We start from the raw sequence: 23,402 nt of genomic DNA, 5'->3' as shown, positions 1-23,402 counted from the left end.
GAAATTCTCTACCCCAAAGTCCAGCATCCATATCCCCCCAAAAATAAGACTCAAAAAACAAAAAATGGCTTTTTAAATTTGATTAATGTCCATTTCTTATAGTAATAGTCATAAATGGTTACATATTCACAGACCTGATCAATCCACAGTGTACTATGTCACCTAAACAGAGAAGTAACCATGAGGTTGAATTTCAATATTTAACGTATATGTCTTTGATGCGGTCACAAATATAAATAAAGTGTATGAATGTGTGTGTGAATGGGTGAATGACTGGATATGTAAAGCGCTTTGGGGTCCTTAGGGACCATAAAAGCGCTATATAAATACAGGCCATTTACCAAATAATGTCTGAACATTATACTATTCCAGCCATAAGGTGGAATAAGAAAACAGAACAGTTCAAATCACGAGAAAACAAACAATGCATTATTTATTTTATATTTGCTTTTAGAACCAGGTAACAAACCTTGGTCTAGATACCATATGGAATTTAAATTATCAACCAAAGGGGAAAAATATCTAAACAATGGGAAATGTAAAGAGCAGGTTTGTCCTAACTTTTTGTGATCTACAATTTATTCTAAACATTCTAAACTGCGAATTTAAACTAATAACAAGTGAGACCCTGGTAGGCTGCAGATTGTTGGTTGTTCTGTATAATTAACTGCTCTTTCCTCGGTAAAAAAAGGCCACTTATTAGATTCCTTTCAGGGCAAGAAGCACAAAAAAAATTAGACAATGTCACTTTAACAATATGTTGAGCACTCTTGTTCACTGATAAAATACAAGCCATTATGATCCACTGTAGCAGACTAATTCAACCTCCAATAAATCCATTTATAATCAAACTGGATCCTTGCTATTAGCATATTTAAAAAAATACAATAAAATAGCTCTATTTGGGACCACATCTTTTCTGTTCATTTGGACATAGCACTTACACATCCTGGACAGTGAGGCACACTGGTTTGAGTGTGGAGTCAAGGAGGCTATTTAAGTGAAAAAGGTAAAGTCATTGATCCGGGTCTTTGATCACTGGATATTGATCAATGTGGCAGCGCTTTGGTCTCAGGCCTGCTGCAGTGGAGGGGTGGTACAGTGGGCTCTCGAGGAAGCATCGAGGTGGCAGAGGAGACAGGTGTGTGTGCTGTGACTGATGACTCTCTCTCTCCACATATATATGTATATAGTGACAGTGGAAACAGACGGGAGGGGTGAGTGTGCAGTGAGCTGAGGAAGGAGCTGCTTCCTAGTACAAGAGTGCCTTAAACCCAAACGAACTATAAGAAAATAAAGAAAATAAACAAATACCACCACAGCAAAATACTGTGTGTGTGTGTGTGTGTGTGTCGGACCCTTTGCTACAATCAGTGACCCAGACAATTTGCATATTATCATTAAACTGACTCACGCCCCACTGTTAATCAGTGGTGCTAGGTTCCATCATTATGCAAATGTACTGTTTATAAGGTTGGGGAAACCTGCAGAGACTGAAAAAGTCACTTGGATGAGTGATGAAATGTTTCTTCCACTGAAAATGCTACATTAAGATGAACAGAATCAATTTTGAATCAGAATTAATCCTAAATAGTTCAATAAAGCCTACAAGTTGTACATTAAAACCAAGATTATATAAAAATATCTCAATATACATGAACCTAAACCATTTTAAAAATAAGCCAGACATACAGTACATCCAAAAAGTATTGACAGTGCTTTAATTGCTTTGTCATGACATTTTGTCATGTTACAACCTCATTCCAAAATGGATTAAATTAATTTTCACTCCAAAATTCTACACAGAATACCCCATAATGGCAAATATACAAAAGTATTCATAACCTTGTTGAAGCACTTTTGGTACTAATTACAATGTGAAGCCTTTCTGAGTATGATGCTATGAGCTTTTAGTTAGAGGCAGTTTTTGAAAATCTTCTTTGCAGAACCTCTCAAGCTCCATCAGGTTGGATGGGAAGCACTGGTAGAACAGCCATTTTCAGATCTCTCCAAAGAAGTTCATTAAGGTTCAAGTCTGGGCTGTGGTTGGTTCACTCAAGGACATAACTCAAGATAACAAAGGAACTCCTTTGTTATCTTAGCTGAGCACTTAGGGTCATTGTCCTCTTGCAAGATGAACATTTAACCCCAGTACATAGACCAGAGTACTCCAGAGCAGGTTATCATTAAGTCTGTACATTGCTGCATTAATCTTTCCCTTGACCCTGGGTACTCTCTCAGCTCCTGGTGAATAACATCTAGCACCAGCATGCTTCACTATGCCCATTTAGGGCAATGAGTTCAATCTTTGATTCATCAGCCAGACATTTTTGTTTTTCTTGTTTTTTGAGTGTCCTTCAGGTGCCTTTTTGCATACTCCAGGCATGCTATCGTGCCTTTTAGTGAAGAGTGGCTTCTGTCTTGCAGATGACAGAGGCCATCATGTAAATGTGCTCATTGGGACTTTCAAAGCTGCAGAAATCTTTTTCGTACCGTTCTCCAGATCTATGCCTCAACACATCCCTGACTTCGAGGACTACAGACAATTCTTTGGACTTTTTTTCTTGGTTTGTGCTCCGACATGCACTATCAACTATGGGACCTTATACAGACAGGTGTGTACCTTTCCAAATCATGTCTAATCAACTGAATTCACCACAGGTGGACCTCAGTCAAGTTGTAGAAACAGCTGACAAATGATTAATGAAAATAGAATGCAGCTGAAATCAATTTTGATTGATACTGCAAAGGCAGTGAATACTTATACACTCCAAGAATTTCAAGGAAAACTTAAAAAAAAAAAAAAAAAAAAAACAACAAAAAAAAAAAACTGCCCTTATGGGGTATTATGTATAGAATTTCGAGGTGAAAACTCCATGGTATGCCCTGGCTGATATTATTAAGAATTCCAGCTCTATCATCAGCTTTCTAAACAGACAGAAATATTTGCTGAAAGACTGACAGACAGAACAAGTGAAGAGCATTTATTAAAGTACATGAGATAGCCAATTGTTCTTGTATATTGATAGTCTCTTCAAATGAGGCATTACTCTAAAGCATATCTCTAAACCCAGCACTGTCTCGTACCATGCTGCTGTAGACTGATTTGTAAACCTTCAAAACATCAAAAGCTGAAGGGCGGTCGTTGGGATCCTTCTTCTTGCACTTCTCATGGATCTGAAAAAGATGGAAATGGACTAAATCCCCGCCAGGTACCTTTCCCATAAGGAACCACGTCACATCCGGGATCTTCCAAATATCGGTCTTCTCATCATACTCTGGCATGAGATTGTCTGAAAATGGCTTTCCATTGTTTCTGAATGGCCATAGCTGCTCTGGGGCAACAAAATCTCCAATGAGCTCCCGATGGCCACATTTCACTAACAAGTTTCTGGACATATCCACTTCAGGAAGTGCATCAAGGTCATTCACTACTAGATGAAAGTCATTTGTCAGTAGAAATTGGGACAGAGTTTTCTCAAGGTTGTTTGAATCGCACATAACTCGTCGCCCAACTGGACTGTTATGAAGGTAATGGAGGATAGTGACGTAATCTATAGCTAGCCTCAGCCGCATCTCCCAATTGTTGTGTTGCTTGTGCTGCTCTTTTTCAAGAATACCATCTAGATTAAGCAGTGAGCCAAACGGGTGGTGTTCTGTCAAAATGATGTGCTCTTCAAGGCAAAACCCCACCAACTGAACCACCTGGGGGCTCTGCAGGGCCTGTAACATTGACAATCCATGGAGAAAATCCTCCAAGTAATTGAGAGATGATAGCCTTGACAGAGCTACCTTCTGACCTCTCCACTCTGCCAAATAAACCTGAGGAAAGAAAACCAAATAGATGAGATTCACAAGGTCTACTGACTGTTGCCAATGATAAAACTTCATATTTTTAACAAAATCTGTATTTTTAACTGTACAAACCTGCCATATATTACTTTATGACATAATCAATTATTTTAGCTTGATTTATGCTTTTTTTTCCTTTTTCTTTTTGTATGTCCTGTCCGACACTGTAGCAATCAGAATCAGAATTATTGCCTGAAGGCCAAGAAAAATGCCCAACAGATTTATTTTACCAAGTAGAGCATTACGGCTTTTGCTATACTGGTCCACTTGATTGACATATTTTATTCAATCTTATTATTATTATTATTATCAATTTTATTTTATTACAATAAAATAAAATAAAATAAAATAAAATAGCAGCTCCCCTGTTGACCCTCATAGGCACTCCCAGTCCCCAGAATCCATCAAGAGCAGGGGGCCCAGGCGACTCAGACACGGGCCCACAGCAGTAGCACCACAGAGCCCCACAGAGCATGGGGCGACCCACCCGACTCCACTGCAGAGGTAAATTACACCCACTCCAACATTCAGTGAACTCCCAGACTACATGAGACAATAGATATCTAGATTGGGTTCATCCTCCACCTCTGCACCTCCTCAAGAGGCACTCTCAAGAGCTCATGAGAGATTTATGCTTTTTCATGGCAATGAGTGTGAATGTTACAATTAAGTTACAAGCAATATGCCCTAAATCTTTACATTAACATTAAACAATGTGGGACCTGTATAACATCAGTGTGCTTTGTATTTTGTTGTGACATGTTGTCCAGTGTCACAACTATAATATAATTTGTTCATTTGTTATATAATATGATAAAGTTGCTAAAGTCACAATGGGAAATGGGGAATTAACATGGAATCTTTTGACATTACATTTATTTGATACACATACAAACTTAGCCAATACACATATATATGTAAAAGTCTGTCTACCTTCTTTACTGCTCCCTGGCCAATCAGCTTCAGCTCATGTACTTCAGCGTTTATTTGTGAACACTGGAGCCAGGCAGTGCAGTTTTTCATGGTTGGCATTTTAAAGTGTTGAGGCACACAGCCCACAAGAGGTGAAACTTGCTGCAAACCAGGCTGATACACAGAGTCCAGATAGAGGTAAATGAATATATTGGTAAGGAGGAAAGCAGCAGCACATATTCCAACTACTGGAATAATGTAGGCCACGGTAGTCCTGCTGCGCTGACCCACTGTGCCCTGCATCTAAAATAAAAAGAGAAATGACAAAAGGGATATTGTAAATGTACTAATTACAGCTACTGATATTAAAGACTAGCATAACACGAGGCTGAAAAGCAGTATTTTCCTGCCTCCTTTAGTTAAATGTTACAAGCATGTCTTATTTTCACACCCTTTGGCCATTGTTGTCAGAGGTATATTGTGTGGTCAGCTGTACCTGCTGTGTAGCCTTGACGATGATGTGTAGTGGTCCTGTGGTACCATCCTGGTTAAAGTACTAAATGTTGGAAAATCGTTTTTCTTTAAAGATTTTCAGGAAAAATATCCACTAGCCTATCTATTTTTGTTATTCTCCCAGCATTAACAAATGTAAGGAAGTAACAAATGACTTACTTTAAAATGGTGAACACACCTTCATTCATTTCAGTGTGCTCACCTTTATTACTGGGAATAAATCCAAAACAAATCTATAACTGGGATAGAGGTAATGTTCTTTATCACTCTATCGTGGCTCAAGAGCTAGGAGTTCGCCTTGTAATCGGAAGGTTGCCGGTTCGAGCCCCAGCTTGGACAGTCTAGGTCGTTGTGTCCTTGGGCAAGACACTTCACCCGTTGCCTACTGGTGGTGGTCAGAGGGCCCGGTGGCGCCAGTGTCCGGCAGCCTCGCCTCTGTCAGTGCGCCCCAGACTACTGTTTAGTCTGGCTAAAGATGAAACAAGACAGATGGGCGCAAGCAACACATTCCATGCAAAGTAACTCAGCTGATGTCAGACAAGTATGAAACATCTACAATATAATTGAGTATATCATGCAAATCCTCTTGAATATAATTATTAAAACATTTCTGTCAAATTTCTCATGTACATTAACAATGACCTTTCAGGATAAACACAAACAAGTCACAAACCATGAAAAAAAAAGAAAAATAGCAATAGTTGCACCCTTTTGCACATCCTCTACAGCAGCGGTCCCCAACCTTTTTTGCGCCACGGATTGGTTTAATGTCAGACAATATTTTCACGGACCGGCCTTTAAGGTGTCGTGGATAAATACAACAAAATAAAATGATACGGCCAAGACAAAAACTGTGGTATTTTGTAAATATAATAATAAAACGCGAATTCACTCTGTAATTGTGTAACTTTATTAGCAGCGTCCTCCTGAAATGTGCCAACAACATTGAGTCCCGCTGCTCTACAGAGAAAATAACAAATTTTTACAGTTTAGAGTAAAATATCAATCATGTATATTTAATCTCTGTAATATTCTGGATATTTATAATTGAGCTATTTGCATATATTAAAGCTATTCCTTATTTTTTGTAATATATTGAATTGTATTTAATTTAGTACAGTCTGTTACTGTTTTTATTGTCTTGGAGCAACTGTAAGCACATAATTTTCTTGGGGAATAATAATAAAGTATTCTGATTCTGATATTGTGTCCCAAATGTTATGTAACCATCTGCCACCAGATGGAGTGTTATTATTGAGATACGCCTGGATCTATTAATCTCTGCTTCATGTTTTTGTGAACACTATTAGAATGAGTTTGCAGACACCGGCAGCTGAAATTAGTTTTCTCCAAAAGGTGGATGGGCACTCCCTTAGCGACAGAGTGAGGCATTCACTCATTATGGAGGGGTTCAGAGTAGAGCTGCTAGTCCTCTACATCACATGGAGATGGCTAGGGTAGTTCTCTCATAAGTAGGGTGTTCCAACTGAGCATGTCCTACCAAGAGGAGGCCCCGGCATAGACTCGGGACAACACGGGAGAGATTACATTTATCGGCTGGCCTGGGAAAAGCTTGATGATTCCCTGGATAATTTGGAGGACGTGGCGAGAGGGAGGCCTGGGCTTCCCTGCTGCCGCCTCTGGAATTCAGATACGTGGAAGAAAATGACTGGATGATTTCTTGTTTTGTTGTTTTAGAATTTTAGTTTTACTGAAGTGGTTGTTATGAACTTTTAAACAGCATGCATCATTCACAATGAACGCCACAATGAGCCACACTTTTCCAATGTTAATTTGTCATATTTTAATAGTACATGAACACCTTTTGTAGTAACATGTTTTCATATCATATTTAACATCGGTTTGTTTTAAGTGTTCTTTGTTGTTGTCTGTCTGGAGTATAACGTACAATTGATGTACGTTGATAATGCATGATGGAAGGTGTCGTACAGTTAAGCGGCATGATTCATTTATTGAAGAATGTGATTAATGGTTTAAAGAGCATTTGTTATTAATTTTTGACATTTTTCTTTAAACGGTTCTTAAATTTAACTGAGTGTTTCTTTAGACTTGTTGGTTAGTCCAACTTTTTTTACGGTTAGTCGATTAAGAAATTAGAATCATCGTTAATCGTCAGTGCACCCCAGGGCAGCTGTGGCTACGATGTAGCTTGCCATCACCAGTGTGTGAATGTGTGTGTGAATGGGTGGATGACTGCATGTGTAAAGCGCTTTGGGGTCCTTAGGGACTAGTAAAGCGCTATACAAATACAGGCCATTTACCATTTAATCTTTGGTATGAATGAAAATAACTAAAACAACTAGTTCTAATAACTACATACTCTAAATTAGTCAAATGGAAACGTACACCTGGAGAACTAGTGCCAGGAGAACAACCTCCTCCTAAACGTCAGCAAGACAAAGGAGCTGATTGTGGACTTCAGTACAAAGCAGGCGAGGAATTACGAGCCCCTAAACATCAGTGGCGCGCCAGTGGACAGAGTGGATAGCTTCTGGTACCTGGGATTCCACATGACTCAGGACCTGTCATGGTAATGTCACATTAACACTCTGGTTAAGAAAGCCTGTCAGTGTCTCTTCTACCTCAGAAGACTTAGAGACTTCCATCTCCCGCTGAGGATGCTTAAGAACTTTTACTCCTGCACCACTGAGAGCATCCTGATGGGGAAACATCTGCACATGGTATGGGAACAGCACCAATCAGGACAGACGAGATCTTCAAAAAGTGGTCCATCTATACTAAGCGGTGCAAGACCAAAGCCAGGAAGATTATGAAGTTCGCTCTCATCTCAACAATGGACTCTTCTCACTTCTGAGTTCTGGGAAGCACTTCCACTCCCTTAAGGCCAAAACAGAGAGAATGAGGAGGAGTTTCTTCCCTCAGGCTATTCGGTCCCTGAACCATGTGTAGACTGGACTCTCTCTCATTACTATACATCAGGAACTATTTATTCCACTGCAAACTGTTACTCTGCACACTGTTTATTTGCACAGTCTCTACTTGCACACTTTGTTTATTTTTTTTTTTTTAATTATTATTTTTTAAACCTTCAATTTTATTGTACATTTTTTACAGTTAAGTTTTAAATTTTACATTTGTATATTATCTAAATTACTTGCTAGTTTAGTTTTATGTTTACTTTTATGTCTCCGTTTAGCTTTTTTTATGGTTCGGCATTGCACAGCAACAAGCATTTCACTGCATGTCGTATTATGTAAAATTGTGTATGTGACAAATAAAATTTGAATTTGTATTTGTATATCTGAGACACTTTTCCATAGGGTCTAACCACAACATGTTTTTTCACAGGGTCTAACAAACCACTCAACCAAACATAAACTTGTTTGAATGAGTATTTCAAACAGGCTATTGTAAGCAGAAACTGATGAATATGGGGGCCACCTACTTAGTGAGGATAAAAGTGGGACTGACCACCCGGGCCCTAAAGGTGAGAGAGGCCCTTGCACGACTGGAACCAAAAGTTTGTTTTGGAGGCAGTATCGCCTATATCGTCTGCCAAAACTAAGAATGTAGTGTGAACGGCAAAGCAGGAGGACAGAACAAAATGGAAACGGAGATTTAAAAATATACAAAAACAAATAAAGTTAAATGCAGTCTGTGCAAAGCTGTGCTTTTGTTCCAAAACAGCAATAATTCAGTGTACGAGCGTTTAAAATGCTGAAGAAGCTTCTCGAATAAGAAGTAAAACGTCTTCAAGACACTTAAAGAAGTCTGGTCGCTTTTCTTTCCAAGCTCCTTAGATTACCATGAACCTACACAGACATATAAACGCTGTTACTCTTTGTACAGTAATGTTTATGTTAGCTATCCTGTTAGAAATATCCCAGGATGATGCTTGATAACTGAACATCATTACAGTTTTGTTAGCTAATGAGTGAAATGCGATATTAAACCATCAAAAAGGGGTTGCTATACTGTCTCCTAGTTTGTTTGTTTTCCCCTAACATTAATATATATAGCATTTCTTCTGAATAGTAAACTCTTCTACCTAACGTTAGGTAGTTGATCTGTGGGTCGAACAATATCAATAATTCAGAAACTTGTTACACTGGATTAGAAAAAAAATCTTTTTGATTTAATTTGAAGCTTTTATTTGAACTTATGGACAGAAGCCATTTTTGATTTCCCGTTTGCACTATTTTTTTTGTTTAAATAATACTAGAACTTTAATTTGTACAATCTAACATTTTTATTTATTTCATTTTATTCTGACAGTCTTATTGAGTAATGTTAAAAATACATTTGATTATTTTCAAATTGCTATGTTTCCTGGATCATAATTTTAATTTTCTGTGAGACGAGACAACAGTGAGATTATTAACAGGTGGGCAGACTGGAGCCTAGAACAGGAGGTTTGCCCACAGGAAGCGGAGATAAGAATTATTGAAATAATACTTGACTAATTGACTAATCAAAGAAAAATTGGCAGTTTAGTTGATTGCCAAAATAATATTTAGTTGCAGCCCTGATTTCAAGTCTTATAAATGACGCATTTGGACTCGGCTTTACAGCACAGCTAATTTGGTATATCCATGTGACCACTAATACAAACCCCTCCACATCATGTCTTTCCTGAAAAGAGCTAAATCGGAAAGAAAATAAAGAAAGAGGAGAAAAAGCAAACCAAAGAATGTCAGGGGTTACATTTCTTTAAAAAGGCAGGTGACCAGAGCACAACTAACAGGTTAAGAAGGTTAAGCCATCAGCAGTTGTCAAAGACAATGATCCAGTGTCAGATGAGACAATAATATGCCAAAAGTATTTGCACATGTGCCAACACACGCATATGAACTCGAGTGACATCCCATTATTTATCTATAGTGTTTATGTCAGCCCACCTTTTGCAGCTATAACAGCCTCAGGTCTTCTGGGAAGGCATTCCACAAGGTTTAGGAGTGTGTTTATGGAAATTTTTGACCATTTTTCCAGAAGCACATTTGTGAAGTCAAGCACTGATGTTGGACAAGATCGCCTAGCTCACAGGCAGGCTCTAATTTATCCCAAAGGTGTTCTATCAGCAAAAAAAGCAAAAAAACCCATACAGAAAGTCACTTACACAACGAGGAATGATTTATTTTGCATTTGTCAGTTCTAATGAAACAGGCAAACACACAACATAATTTGACTGCTGTATATAGGAGGAGAAATAATTTATTCATACCCTGCCAAATTTTTGAGTCTGGTCACTTAAAAAAAAACTATTTGTACGACAGTATCATATTAATGAAGATAGACAGAATATCAATCAAAAACCCAGAAAAAAACAGACTAATGAACTGTTTATACACCAACTATTTAATATAAATATATTTGTTAAAAAGTCTGCAGAGTTTGAAATTTCCCTATATGTCAATCCTGTATTGCAGATTGACATACTGCAGTTTGTGACATACTGTAGTGTACAATGATTTTATATATTTCAATAAGTTATGTATATGTAATTCTTAGAAATGTAATCTTTATTTTGTCTTTGTTACGCTTATAGAGAAAATGCTCATTATACTGCTTAGTAAAAGCAGCTGAACAAGCTGAAACACTAAAATTACAGTTCCTTAGCTGAATAGGCCTGATAACAGTGTGTTAAAATACTAAAACTTGTTCAATGAAATGACATACAAAGGCATAAAAATAGGCATTTAAAAGTTAGAGATGACATAGAGAGGGGGACATAATTATTTGAGTCTCTTCTGAACAACAAAAGGCTATAAATTTTTATGGTAGATTCATTTTAATTGAGCAAAAATCCAGAACAAACACAATACATAGCAGTTCTAAGTTTCATTGGATGTCAATGAGTGAAATAAATAAAAAGATCCTTTAAAACCAAGCCAGAATTCTGGCTCCCACAGATTTATTCTGACCTCAAACCCCATCCCCATTCCCACCTCTCCATCTCCATAGACAAAGAGCTGTCAAAGGACGTCAAGGACAAGGTTGTAGACCTGCACAAGGCTGGAATGGGCTACAAAATCCCCCAAGAAGCTTGGTAAGAAGGTGACAACTGCTAGTGAGATTGTTTGGAAATGGAAAGAAAAAGAAAATGACCTTGGACTCCAGAACTAGTCTCCTGCAGAAGGGCTAAAATCTGCGATGGGCATTCTTTTATACCCTGAGCATTCTTGGGTTGCTGCTAGTACCATGTGGTTTTTACCATAGACAAGAGCGTTGCTTCCCTGTATCTTTGGGTCAGGTGACTGTCATTTGCGCTTCTTTGCCTACATTGCCCTACCGGGAGACTTAATGCTTACATTGGCAATGACAGTGATACCTGGAGGGGCGTTATTTGGAGCAACAGCCTGTCTGACCTGAACCCAAGTGTTTTATTATTCAGCTACTGTGCAATTCACAGTTTGTCCATAGTGAACACCAAGATCAAACATAAGGATGTCGTGGCCAGGAAATGCCTCTGTGTTCCTCCGGATAAGCTGGAGGAGGTGGCTGGGGAGAGGAAGGTCTGGGCTTCTTTGTTTATGTTTCTGCTCACACATCGGTATGGAACGCCAGGACTGCCATAATGAATTAATTAAATACACCATTAAGTAATTAATTAAATGTGGCAATAATTAATTAAAATCGGAAATAATTAATTACATAAATATTTACGACACATGTAATTAATTAATTATTGACACATTTAATTAATTAATGACACATTTAATTAATTATTGCCACATTTATTTATTTATTTATTTCACATTTTAATTAATTATTGCCACATTTAAATAATTATTTAATGGTGTATTTAATTAATTCATTTTGGCACAGTTGACTCCTTCAGGTCTCACCATGAAATAATTTTATCTGTCAACCTCACCCATCAAACTCAGGGGGTGGGGTTAACGCTGATCGAGTCAAAACCATTGCTTTGGCCTGGTGGCCATTGTTTTTAGCACACAACAACCGGCATGTGGAAACTAACAGAACTGAACTTTGAAAAACCCTATTTGTGTGTCACCAAATACCGTTTTAATATTTTTTTTAGCCGAGAATGTAGTGGTTTAATCTTCATATGTCTGGTCGGTTTGTCAAGATACAGCCTCTTAGCAAAAGTGCTTCGATGATTTCGGAGATGTCTGCCCAGCCCAGTCTCACGGCAAAGCGTGGGATAGACCCGCTTGCCTCCAGCTGTTATTACCACCGACAAAGCGCAGGCCCCGGTACACAGCTGTAATAACCCCCGCTGACACTGACTTCTTTTACTGAGGTTATATTTATCGGGGTTTTATTTCCTGATGTTCTTATGTGTCCTACGTGTTTCAGTCGCCAATTCTGAATTATAACTAACATTAAAAACATGTTTAAGGAGGAGAGAGAGCAAATAAATTCGATTAACAGCTGATCTTTGGGTTTTTGTTCAGTAATCAGCGTGACCTGCATATAAACGCATAAAAGAAATAACGTTGGTGTTTCCGTCATGTAGTAACTGCTGGCTTTAACTGTACAAAGGTTGTTCGACACTATGAAACACATACACACTTCATGATATTCGGCTAATATCTTTATTGTGAATATTAATCATGAGGGTAAATGGCCCTGTACACCATGGAGCGAGGTCAGCATATCCACGATATCTTCAGCTCTATGAGTTAACCCAGAGTTTCCCAGCTGACTAATCTGACGGTCATTTACGAATATGTCACGGGTCATATCAATATGATTTTACAGAAAATCATCCTTATTAGCCTACTGCCAACTATTCCAGAGACGTGAAAATCTACAGCATAAATAACACAAAAATATAGCAGTCTAACGTAACACTGTAACAGAGATGAACCGTCAGTTTGTCGCAGATCAAAGTGGAATGAAAGTGATTGGTTGAACAGGTGTTCGTGATCTGTGTTTTCTGCATTTTCATCAGCGTCAGAGACTCAGCAGCAGATTAGAATAACAGTTATACATTTAATAAATCACCAAATTAATACACGATCGAACCTGTTCCGACAATTTGAGTTTGTGTTCCCTCAGCTGCAGACTGGCTGCTTTTTAAATGTTTGAGAGGAAGATTAGATATAAAGCAAACGTCAAACATAGACTCAGTCTGCGTTCACATTTGATATGAGGCCAGGACGGATAATGGCTATGTCCTGTTTTAAGATCATATATGTAAAATTGTTGTCTGACCTGCGTCGATCCAGACGCTCAGAGTCCGTGGTTACCATGGTTACTGCATAATCAGCTGTAATTTAAACAGCTGGCACAGCGGAAACCCACCGAAACATGGGTGTTTATGTTGTTCATTGCAAAAGAACCGTCTGAATGGTTAACTGAAGTTAACTTGGATAAATTATAGTTAAGGAGTATCACAGATAACGCCCACGTGAGCTGTGTGACTGTTCACCACTACACTGAAATAAGTAGGTTATTACTGAAATACACAATACAGAAATACAAATACACTCCCTATTTATATCAGAAACTATGATATAAATAGGGAGGTCCTATTAAGATGTTTAGTTTTAAAGGACACCTTCCTGCCTTTAGTCTCATTCATGAGCAGTATTAGTTTTCTTCTAACATCCAGAAGTCTGCACGATGTGTTTCATAGTTTGTAACAAGCCTTTGACAGTTAAACATAATAGGACCGAAAAATCAAAAAAAAAAAAAGAAAAAAGAGAGAAAAAAAAAATCACACAAATTATATGTTAACCTCATTTATTTTTAGTTAAGTAAACTCTAAAAATTCTAACAGACAGCTGGTGCTTAGAATACAGTTGAATAACTATTAAAAAACAGATTATATAATGCCCAGGTTGCAGTCTTCATGATGAACATGCTGTTGCAAACTCTGCTCCTCTCGGTGGAAATGCGCCTTCTTCCTCTTTGTATAAAACATTTTAAAAGTCAGTTTAATCTCAAAATTCACTGTTAAATCCGGGTTTAACAGTGAATTTTGAGATTGAATTTGGGATTGAATTTGAGTGTGTTTTGGATCCAAAACACACCAGATAAAGAAAGGCGAATGGTTCAGTCTAACACGGTGAACCATTAAACGTCTGTAAAACTATGCAGTTATGAAACGTAACTTTAACCTCAGCCAAACCGATTTGCTCAGTTGTAAATAAAACAGCGAAGTAAACGTGACCCGACAGACAAAACCTGAGTGAATTAAGTCCAGCGTTTAACCTCTGAGAGCTAAAACTTAGGTGAGGTTTCAAAGCTGTGCCGGTGATTGGACATCAGCGGCTGATAAAGCTGGTTCGCCTATAAAGCGCTCTGTAGGGAAACAAGCTCCAGCAGCTCTGCACTCGGGAAAAAAACTATATTTACTTATTTTGTGCAGAAAAATGCGCTGACATTGCGTTATATCGAGCACCGGCTGCCCAGTTAAACTGTGACTATCACCAGGTAACGTGGGCGTGTTTCTTGAATTAGCAGCAGGTGTTAAACAACCGCTGACAGGTGAGGAGGAGGATGCATGCAGGTAAACTGAGGGCCTGTTGAGCTGATCACTGGTGTCATCAGAAAAATGTCAGCTCGTTCTTTATGTTACAGAAGCACAGAGACACAGGACCAGGCGGAAAGAGACGATCGTTCGGTGAAAATGAGAATCTGCGAATGCAACATGTGGAACACGGAGAGTGGAATATGTAAACAAACCGGTTAACGTAACCCCCCTCCAAAACAAACAAATACACACAAAATAAACAGTTAAGCTGGAACACCGGGGCTGTGAGCTCGGTGCACTCTGTCAGCTGACTGTTAGCAGAGCTCTGAAAACATCTGAGCACTTTTGCAAACATGTTCTATGTTGAAAACCTGACCAGACATGTGATGATTACGGCACGACATTCGCGGCTAAAACACTATTAAAAGTGTAGTTGGTGACAGAAAAACGGGGTATTTTAAAACTACACCACCACCATTGCTCCCTGTGATTTGAAATGCATTCTGGGATACCTGGCTGCCCCAAGTCTACACAAGCAATCGATTATCTAGGATCGACCTGTCTTGACTTACTTTGCACAGCAACCAATCAAATGTTCGAGAAGCTGCATGGCAGCGTTAACCCCGCCCACTTAGTTTGATGGGTGAGGCTGACAGATAAAATTATTTCAAGGAGAGAGATGAAGGGGACAAAAGTGCCAAAATGAATTAAATAAATAAATCATTAAATAATTAATTAAAACTGTCAATAATTATTTAAATGTGTTATTAATTAATTAAAACGGTCAATAATTAATTAAATGTGTCATTAATTAATTAAATGTGTCAATAATTAATTAATTACATGTGTCGTAAATATTTATGTAATTAATTATTTCTGATTTTAATTAATTATTGCCGCATTTAATTAATTATTTAATGGTGTATTTAATTAATTCATTATGGCAGTCCTGGCGTTCCATACCATCGGTCCCAGAAAAGCAGAAGAAAATGGATGGATAAATGGGTGGATTACACTGTACCCTAGGAAAGCTAATTCTATTTGTTCATTCCTGCAAATAAAATATATCTTTAGTGAAGTCTTGTTCTGCTATTTTTTTTATACCACTAAATACTTAATAAAAAAAAAAAGAAAATAATGCACTCTTTTATTTGGTACACCGAGAACAACTAATTTAATCATAAACTTATTGTAGACTATGGTATGCTGACAAACAAGGACTAACATATGGGGAGATTTCAAACTCTGCAGATTTATGGACATAATAAATTTTAATAAATGGTTGGTATATGACCACTAATTACCGCCAAGTTTAAGTATCTAAAATCAAACAAAGAAACAAACAACTAAAAACCTACGACTAAAACAGTTTCTTTACTTGCAGAGGAAACAAACATTTTTTGTAAACACGGTTTAAGTTAAAGTATTTAAAAATGGACACGAGAACTATCATGCTTAAAGTATAATAATAAACCAACACTAAAGACTCCAAGTAATTAAATACCACAGCGGCAGGCACAAATTAGTGGCTTTTGAGCATGCGTAAGACTTTGACTACGTGCATTTCAGCGCGTGATATTCTCCGCACGGTTTTAAAATGGAACAAATGTGCAAATGTAAAATAATATCATGTTAAGTTATACTACAACAATGAGATGCAGCTAAATGGTGTCAGGCAGAGCAATCTTACGTTTAGCTAATGTAGAGCAATAACACAAGGAAGCCCACATAGAGGTGATGAAGCATATCTATTGATCAGCGTTATTTACGAAGATGCCTACCGTAACTAGGGTTCACATGGTGTTATGACTCAGGAGGCACTTTTGGCGATAGCAACATGTCTGCTACCCCATCCACCATCAGCCGTATCAAGAAAAAAACTTCCTTTCAAATTTCCAGAATAAAAGCACAGTAGTTCACCGAACTAAAAATGACTTACCCAAAATATTCAGTTTTTATTCTCCATATTAAAGTTTCAGGGGTTGCAGTAACTACAATGTGATGAAGCCTTTCTGAGCCTGTATGAAAATAATAAATAATGAAATGTCTGCTTTTACTCTGAAAAGTGAAAGTGTGGACGCCACTGCTTAGGCTCAAGGAAGCATAGGGTTATTACAATAACAGGCGAGTGGAAGACGCCGAGTGGGAGTGAGCAGGTATCTTTTCACCTTCAAAATTCATATCTTCAGAATATTTAATCAAGCTCTATAGTACTTTTGGTATTGTAGTGAAACGGATAACCTGACAAAAAACGAACCAGCTTAACAGATGGCGGGCGTTAGCTTATGTGGAAAACGGATATGAAAGTTGCCTTTTTAGTAACCTGATAAGGTAGACTAAGTTGTAGGAAACCCTTAGCTACCTTTTTCTTTAGATTTCGCTTGCTTAGATATAGGGTGAGGTATATGTATCGATTCGCTAAATCGATGCATTTTCTCTTTGTAGCTTCCGGTCTATGGTCAGGCGTGACATATGTTTAGTCGTATCGCCAGTGCTATTTTTGCATTATTAAAAACAAACGCTCAAACAATCAATCAAACAAATAAATAAAAATCATAAATCCTCACGTAATAGCTACACGCTTGTCGTTATAGGCACCGACCAGCTGTCACGTCATAAAATGTATCTAAGAACGTGTCTACCCCTATGTTTCAATGATTTTTTTTTTTTTTTTTTTAAAGATGCTTAATGTTAATATGTACGTAATAGTATACATGTGAAGATGTTCAGTAAGCCTTGCATTGTTTTTGACGTGTGAGAATAGCCCTGTTTCCATAGTTTCCTCCGTCTCCTGGGTTCTGATGTCAACAGAGCTTCCCCTTCGCACTCCTCCTCTGTTAAAGCCACCCTACTCTGTTATCTGTTAACAGATGATGAGTCACCAAGCAAGCAAAGCATCTCGGTTATTTTTCTTTCGCCATTAATAAGCAATCTCTGGGTTTCAAGTATGTTTCAAGTAGAGGAGAAAAGCAGTTTTTGTTGTTTGGATTTTGCCATAATGATGTTGTCACATTTAAGTCTTTGAGTACGTTCACTCATTTTTGTTTGCTAATAGGATTATTATGGACACATGAGCAATTTTATGTGCTTACATACAGAACTGTGCAAAAGTCTCGAACCACCAATTATTCCTACGTATTTTGTTTCGTATATAGGAAGTAGATATAGTGATTTATTGAAACATGTGCAAACATTGATGGAAATAATGAAAATAATAACACATGAAAAATTGAAAAAACTGTTTCAAAGCACGTTTTGCTACAAGCCTCATTCAGATTGGATTTTTTTACTATTTCTTAAGGACATGACTTTCAAACACTGTTCAGATACTGCTTTCTCTGAAAAACTCCGAAAGGCCTTCAGAAAGCATTTAGAACTATAGCTCTAGATAAATTGCAAGAAAGTTTGACACACAGACACACACACAAGCTTGCCTAAAGATTTTCCTGATCCACTTGATCCACTTCCAGCATATTCTTTTGGCATTTTGAATTTTAAGGCAAAATATCTCAAGCATTTTTTGTATAACGATTTACAAAATAATAATCATAATCATGTGTTACAATAAGATGCCACACAAATCATTTGTGCCACTCCAGAAATTAGTTCCTGTCCCCAATAAGGCCCCCTCAGCCTCCCTGGGAATGTCTATTCCAGGGTGCTGGAAAGTAGGGTCCGTCTGTTTGTCGAACCTCGGATACAGGAGGAGCAATGTGGTTTTTGTCCTGGTCGTGGAACACTGGACCAGCTTATTATCCTCTCGAGGATACTTGAGGGTGCATGACAGTTTGCCTAACCAGTCTACCTGTGTTTTGTGGATTTGGAGAATGCATTCGACCGTGTCCCTCGGAGTGTCCTGTGGAAGGTACTAGGGGAGTATGGAGTGTTTGGCCCATTGCTACGGGCCATTCGATCCTTATACAACCGTTGCAAGAGCTTGGTCCGCATAGCTGGCAGTAAGTTGGACTCATTCCCAGTGGATGATGGGCTCCGCCAGGGCTGCCCTTTGTCACCAATTCTGTTCACATTTTTTATGGACAGAATTTCTAGGCGTAGCAGAAGACTTTCACTTGTGTGGTCTCAGAATTTCATCTCAGCTTTTCGCAGATCATGTGGTTCTTTTGGCTTCACTGGGTGATGGCCTTCAGCTCACACTGGAATGGTTCGCAACTCATTGTGAAGCAGTGGGAATGAGAATCAGAACCTCCAAATCTGAGGTCATGGTTTTCAGCTGGAAAAGGATGGAGGACCCACTCCGGGTCAGGGATGAGTTCCTGCCCCAAGTGGAGGAGTATAAGTATCTTGGGGTTTTGTACACGAGTGACGGGAGAAGAGAGCGGGAGATGGACAGACGGATTGGTGCTGAAGCTGCAGTGATGTGGACCCTGTACCAGTCCGTTGTGGTGAAGAGAGAACTGTGGGTAGTGACCCAAAGCGATACAAGCGGCAGAAATGAGCTTCCTCCGAAGGGTTGCTGCTGGCCTCTCCCTTAGAGAAAGGGTGAGAGGTTCAGCCATCCGGAAGGGTCTCAGAGTAAAGCCGGTGCTCCTCCACATCAAAAGGAGCCAGTTGAGGTGGTTTGGGCATCTGACAAAGATGCCGCCTGGGGCGCCTCCTGGGTGAGGTGTTCTGGGCATGTCCCACCGCAAGGAGGCCCCGGGGCAGACCCAGGACACGCTGGAGAGATTATATCTCTCGGCTGGCTTGGGAGCGCCTTGGTGTTCCTTCAGACAAGCTGGAGGAGGTGGCTGCTTAGGCTGCTGCTCCGACGACCAGGCCCCAGAAAAGCAAAAGAAGATGGATGGATGTACATGTTGTCCTTTTGTCCACCAGCGTTATTTAAACCTTCCTTTTGGTGCCTTTTTGGCCACCATCTGTGACATTCAGTAGTGGCTTCATTGTTTTGACACACACACACACACACACACACACACACATACACACACGTACACATGTAGTATGTAGTTTTAAGTCTGCTCTTCTGACTTGGTGAGAGTGCGTCTTGTGCTATGTCATCTAAAATCTGTCATTTTATTTGGACACATGGCATGCCCATCAACTCTGTTGGGTTAAATATTCAAAGAAGTCTTGAAAATGGAACAATATAGCAATTTGGTTACAGTTGCAGGATTCATTTTAGCAGTCAAAATGCCAATCACCGGTTTGGACTCAGGGGTTAGGGCTTTATATTGGACTATTGATCACACCATGTGGACATAACAACTTTGCCCTGCTAGTCTACTCACCTGAAATGAACTACTTTTTCATTGCTGTTAATTGTTTTGCTGCATTTGTTTTTATGTATGAATAATACTAATAAATTAGTACTTGCGTTGGACCAATGAGGCTATGAGTTAAGCAAGACATTTTGAGGAAGTCAGTGCATTTCAGACTGATGACATTAAAATACCACAATGACACTGGTTCTTAATTTAAAAAAACAACAAAAAAAAACAACAAAAAAAACGGGGGCATGGGGGAGCATTTTAGTTTATCACTTTTGTGGTGATGATTGCATTATTTAGCTTGGATCTTTTGTTAGAGCTCATCAAACAACATAAGGTAGCACATGCTCATATTACAAAATCAACCATTATGTCCGCAAGACCGTTAGATGTCATATGTGACTTGGAGTGGGTTTAAAAAATCGATTTCCCTGATTCAAATTGATTTTAGTTTTTAAATAATGCAATATCGATGCAACAAATCCTGAATTGATTAAATGTACAAAATATAACAAATATAAGAAAAGATATATATATATATATATATATATATATATATATATATATATATATATATATCAGAAATTAAAAAAAATCTAAAAATAATATAAAAAATAAATATGCCCATGATAAATATGCAATGAATGACATAAATATATGTAGAAATAAAAAGAATGTGTGCAAATTACTGGATATGCAGAAAGTCAGAAGATGAATATTGTGCAAAATGCCATTTATGGAGTGCATGTCATAGTTTCAATAAAGTGACAGTGAAGTGGTCAGTGTTCAGCAGTCTGATGCCCTGATGGAAAAAGCTGTCCCTCAATCTGCTGGTTCGGGACCAGATACTGCAGTACCTCCTGCCTGACAGAAGTAGTTTGAACAGTGACTGTGACTGGGGTGACCTGAGTCTTTGATGACCCTTCCTGCTTTCCTCAGGCACCGTAGATGTCTTGGAGGCAGGGAAGCTCACCTCCAATTATCCTTTCAGAACACCGCACCTCTCTCCGAAGAGCTTTGCGGTTGTAGGCAGTGCTGTTGCCATACCAAGTAGTGATGCATCCAGCGAGGATGCTCTGAATGGCACCGCAGTAGAAGGTCCTGAGGATGCGGGAGCTCATGCCGAATCTGTTCAGTCTCCTGAGAAAGAAGAGGCGCCGCTGTGTCTTCTTCACTATTTTGTTCCTGTGAACTGACAATGTGAGATCCTCTGCCAGATGTACACCTAGGAAACGGAAGCTGCTCACTCACAGCAGCGCAATGATGATAATGGGGAAATTTGCTTCTCTACACCTTTGGAAGTTCACTATCATCTCTTTTGACTTTGTGACGTTAAGGATGAGATTATTCTCTTTGCACCCTGTAAGCTGTCTCATCACCTTTGGTGATAAGACCTAGGGCTGTTCGATGTGACGATATATATCAGATGACGATATAAAAACGTCTATCATTTCCTATTATGCTATCGTTTGTTTCGTTGTGTTGTAAAATAAACTGTTTACAGCAACAGTTTTTCATCGTTTTGATGGTCTCTGTAGTGGCTATATTAATTTCTTAAAGTTCTCTCTTTTTCTTATATTTAATATAACCACACTACGGACAGACAAGCGCCTGTTTTTACGTGTTGTCGTTAGCAACAATGATGGTAAAACCATCGCATGGCTCCGCTGTCCGCTTGTTAGTTTTACACATAAACCTTTCACAATAAAGCTCAAGATCCTGTTGAGACTTTTCAAAATAAACTGAATCACTTGAAAGAGTATGCGGAGAGTTTACGGATGGGAAGCGAAAAAGAGCTGTCAGGTGCTAAAAAATAAACCTTAGACTCAAACTTTGAAAGAAAATGGTGGCCGTTACAACTTATGTCTAAAAATGCATCGGTTAAAACACTGGACTCCAGGTAAAGGACGCCCAGCTGGAAACACTTCACACAAGTGGAGTTGCCCGAGATTCACAGAATTTACAGAAAATTTTACATTTTTGTGATTTATATCGTTCTCAGGACGATAAATGTCTTATATCGGGATATGAGATTTTGGTCATATCGCACAGCCCTAATAAGACCCATCACTGTTGTGCTGTTGTGAAATGGAGTTCACACACACACACACACACACACACACACACACACACACACACACACACTGTTCTTTATAGCGAAATGCCACGTTTATTTTTAGTTTTTGTTTGTTGTAACAGTCCACAGTCTGGACAGCTCCAGTCTCAGCTGTTCCCAGCCTCCTCCCCGCTCCTCTCCCGTCTCACTAAAAGAGGGAAGAAATCATCATCAGACCAAACGCCACCAGCTGTGTTCTCACCTGCCTCTCCAGCACCGCCCCATTGAGCTCACTGCACTACTCCTCCCCTGCAGCTGAGCCCGAGACCACACCTCCGCCACACACCCCCACCGCCCAACTGAGGCCGGGGAGCCGTCTAGCCAAACCTACCTACTCCCCACCCCCCGCAAGCGAGAGAGGAAATCGGCCACAGCCATCTCTATGGACCACCTTGAACTTAAAGGGCTGCAAAGCCAGATACCACCGGGTGATCCGGGCGTTGGCATCCTTCATGCGGTGGAACCACTGCAGTGGGGCATGGTCCGAGCAGAGGGTGAAAGAGCGCCCCAGGAGGTAATAGCGAAGGGAGTCGACCGTCCACCGGATAGCCAGGCACTCCTTCTCTACGGTGCTGTACCATCTTTCACGCTCCATCAGCTTCTGGCTGATGTAAAGAACGGGACGGTCGGCCCCCCTTACCTGACAAAATGGCCCCCAGCCCTCTGTTCGGGGCTTCAGTCTGCAGAACAAAAGGGAGGGAAAAGTCAGGAGTGTGAAGCAGCAGCTCCCCACGGAGGTATTTTTTTTACCTGCACAAACGCTGCCTGGCACGGTCCCGTCCACCGAACCAGATCTGGAGCACCCTTCCGGGTGAGATCGGTCAAAGGGCTGGTCAGCTCCGCAAACCCCGGCACAAAACGGTGGTAGTAACCTGCTAGCCCCAGAAACCGTCTCACCCACTTTTTAGTCTTGGGGCGCGGGCAGGATGCGATAGCTGCTCTCTTCTCCACCTGTGGACGCAGGTGCGTCCACAGGTGTACCTCCTCCGTCCAACCGCACACTTATTCGGGTTGGCCGTGAGCCCTGCCCTCCTCAGGGACTCCAGGACCGCGGCCACCTGCTGCACGTGCTCCGCCCAGGTGTCACTGTGGATGATCACGTCATCCAGGTAGGCGGCAGCATATGCAGCGTGCGGACGCAGCACCCGGTCCATGACGCGCTGAAAGGGGCATGGGACGCAGGGGCTCCGAACAAACCAAACGGAAGCGTAACGAATTGGTACAAACCGTACGGAGTGGAGAAGGCCGTTTTTTCCTTGGACTCGGCAGACAAGGGAATCTGCCAGTAGACCTTGGTTAAATCCAGTGTCGTGAAAAAACGGGCCGTGCCCACCCGATCCAGGAGCTCGTCGACCTG

General features: G+C 39.8%; 2 protein-coding genes across 8 annotated transcripts in view; one reads left to right on the top strand and one right to left on the bottom strand.

Moving 5' to 3' along the window:
• Positions 1–65: 65 nt before the first annotated feature.
• Positions 66–16,566, bottom strand: pomk (protein O-mannose kinase). 6 transcript variants are annotated; one of them, XM_039615016.1, is made up of 4 exons: positions 16,486–16,566; positions 5,261–10,330; positions 4,786–5,067; positions 66–3,822 (listed from the first exon to the last, which is right to left on the bottom strand). In XM_039615016.1, the coding sequence occupies exons 3-4, from the start codon at positions 5,065–5,067 to the stop codon at positions 3,052–3,054; spliced, it is 1,053 nt and encodes a 350-aa protein (XP_039470950.1). In that variant the 5' UTR covers positions 5,261–10,330; positions 16,486–16,566; the 3' UTR covers positions 66–3,051. The 6 variants fall into 6 exon arrangements, 5 of the variants coding, with proteins under 5 accessions (XP_039470950.1, XP_039470948.1, XP_039470949.1 ...); XM_039615014.1 differs by having other exon boundaries at positions 4,786–9,901; positions 10,158–10,330; XM_039615015.1 differs by having other exon boundaries at positions 10,158–10,330.
• Positions 16,567–16,778: 212 nt separating this feature from the next.
• pam (peptidylglycine alpha-amidating monooxygenase) overlaps positions 16,779–23,402 on the top strand; it is a 48,598-nt gene continuing 41,974 nt past the window's right edge. For both annotated transcript variants that reach the window (XM_031738387.2, XM_031738386.2), the window contains exon 1: positions 16,779–16,860. The gene's annotated coding sequence lies outside the window, so the exon portion shown is untranslated. The remainder of the gene's footprint in view (positions 16,861–23,402) is intronic.

This window comes from Oreochromis aureus, linkage group 7 (assembly GCF_013358895.1).
Source record: "Oreochromis aureus strain Israel breed Guangdong linkage group 7, ZZ_aureus, whole genome shotgun sequence".
Classification (NCBI taxonomy): domain Eukaryota; kingdom Metazoa; phylum Chordata; class Actinopteri; order Cichliformes; family Cichlidae; genus Oreochromis; species Oreochromis aureus.
The sequence above is the reverse complement of the archived record's forward strand: the minus strand, read 5'-3'. Positions and strand labels throughout refer to the sequence as shown.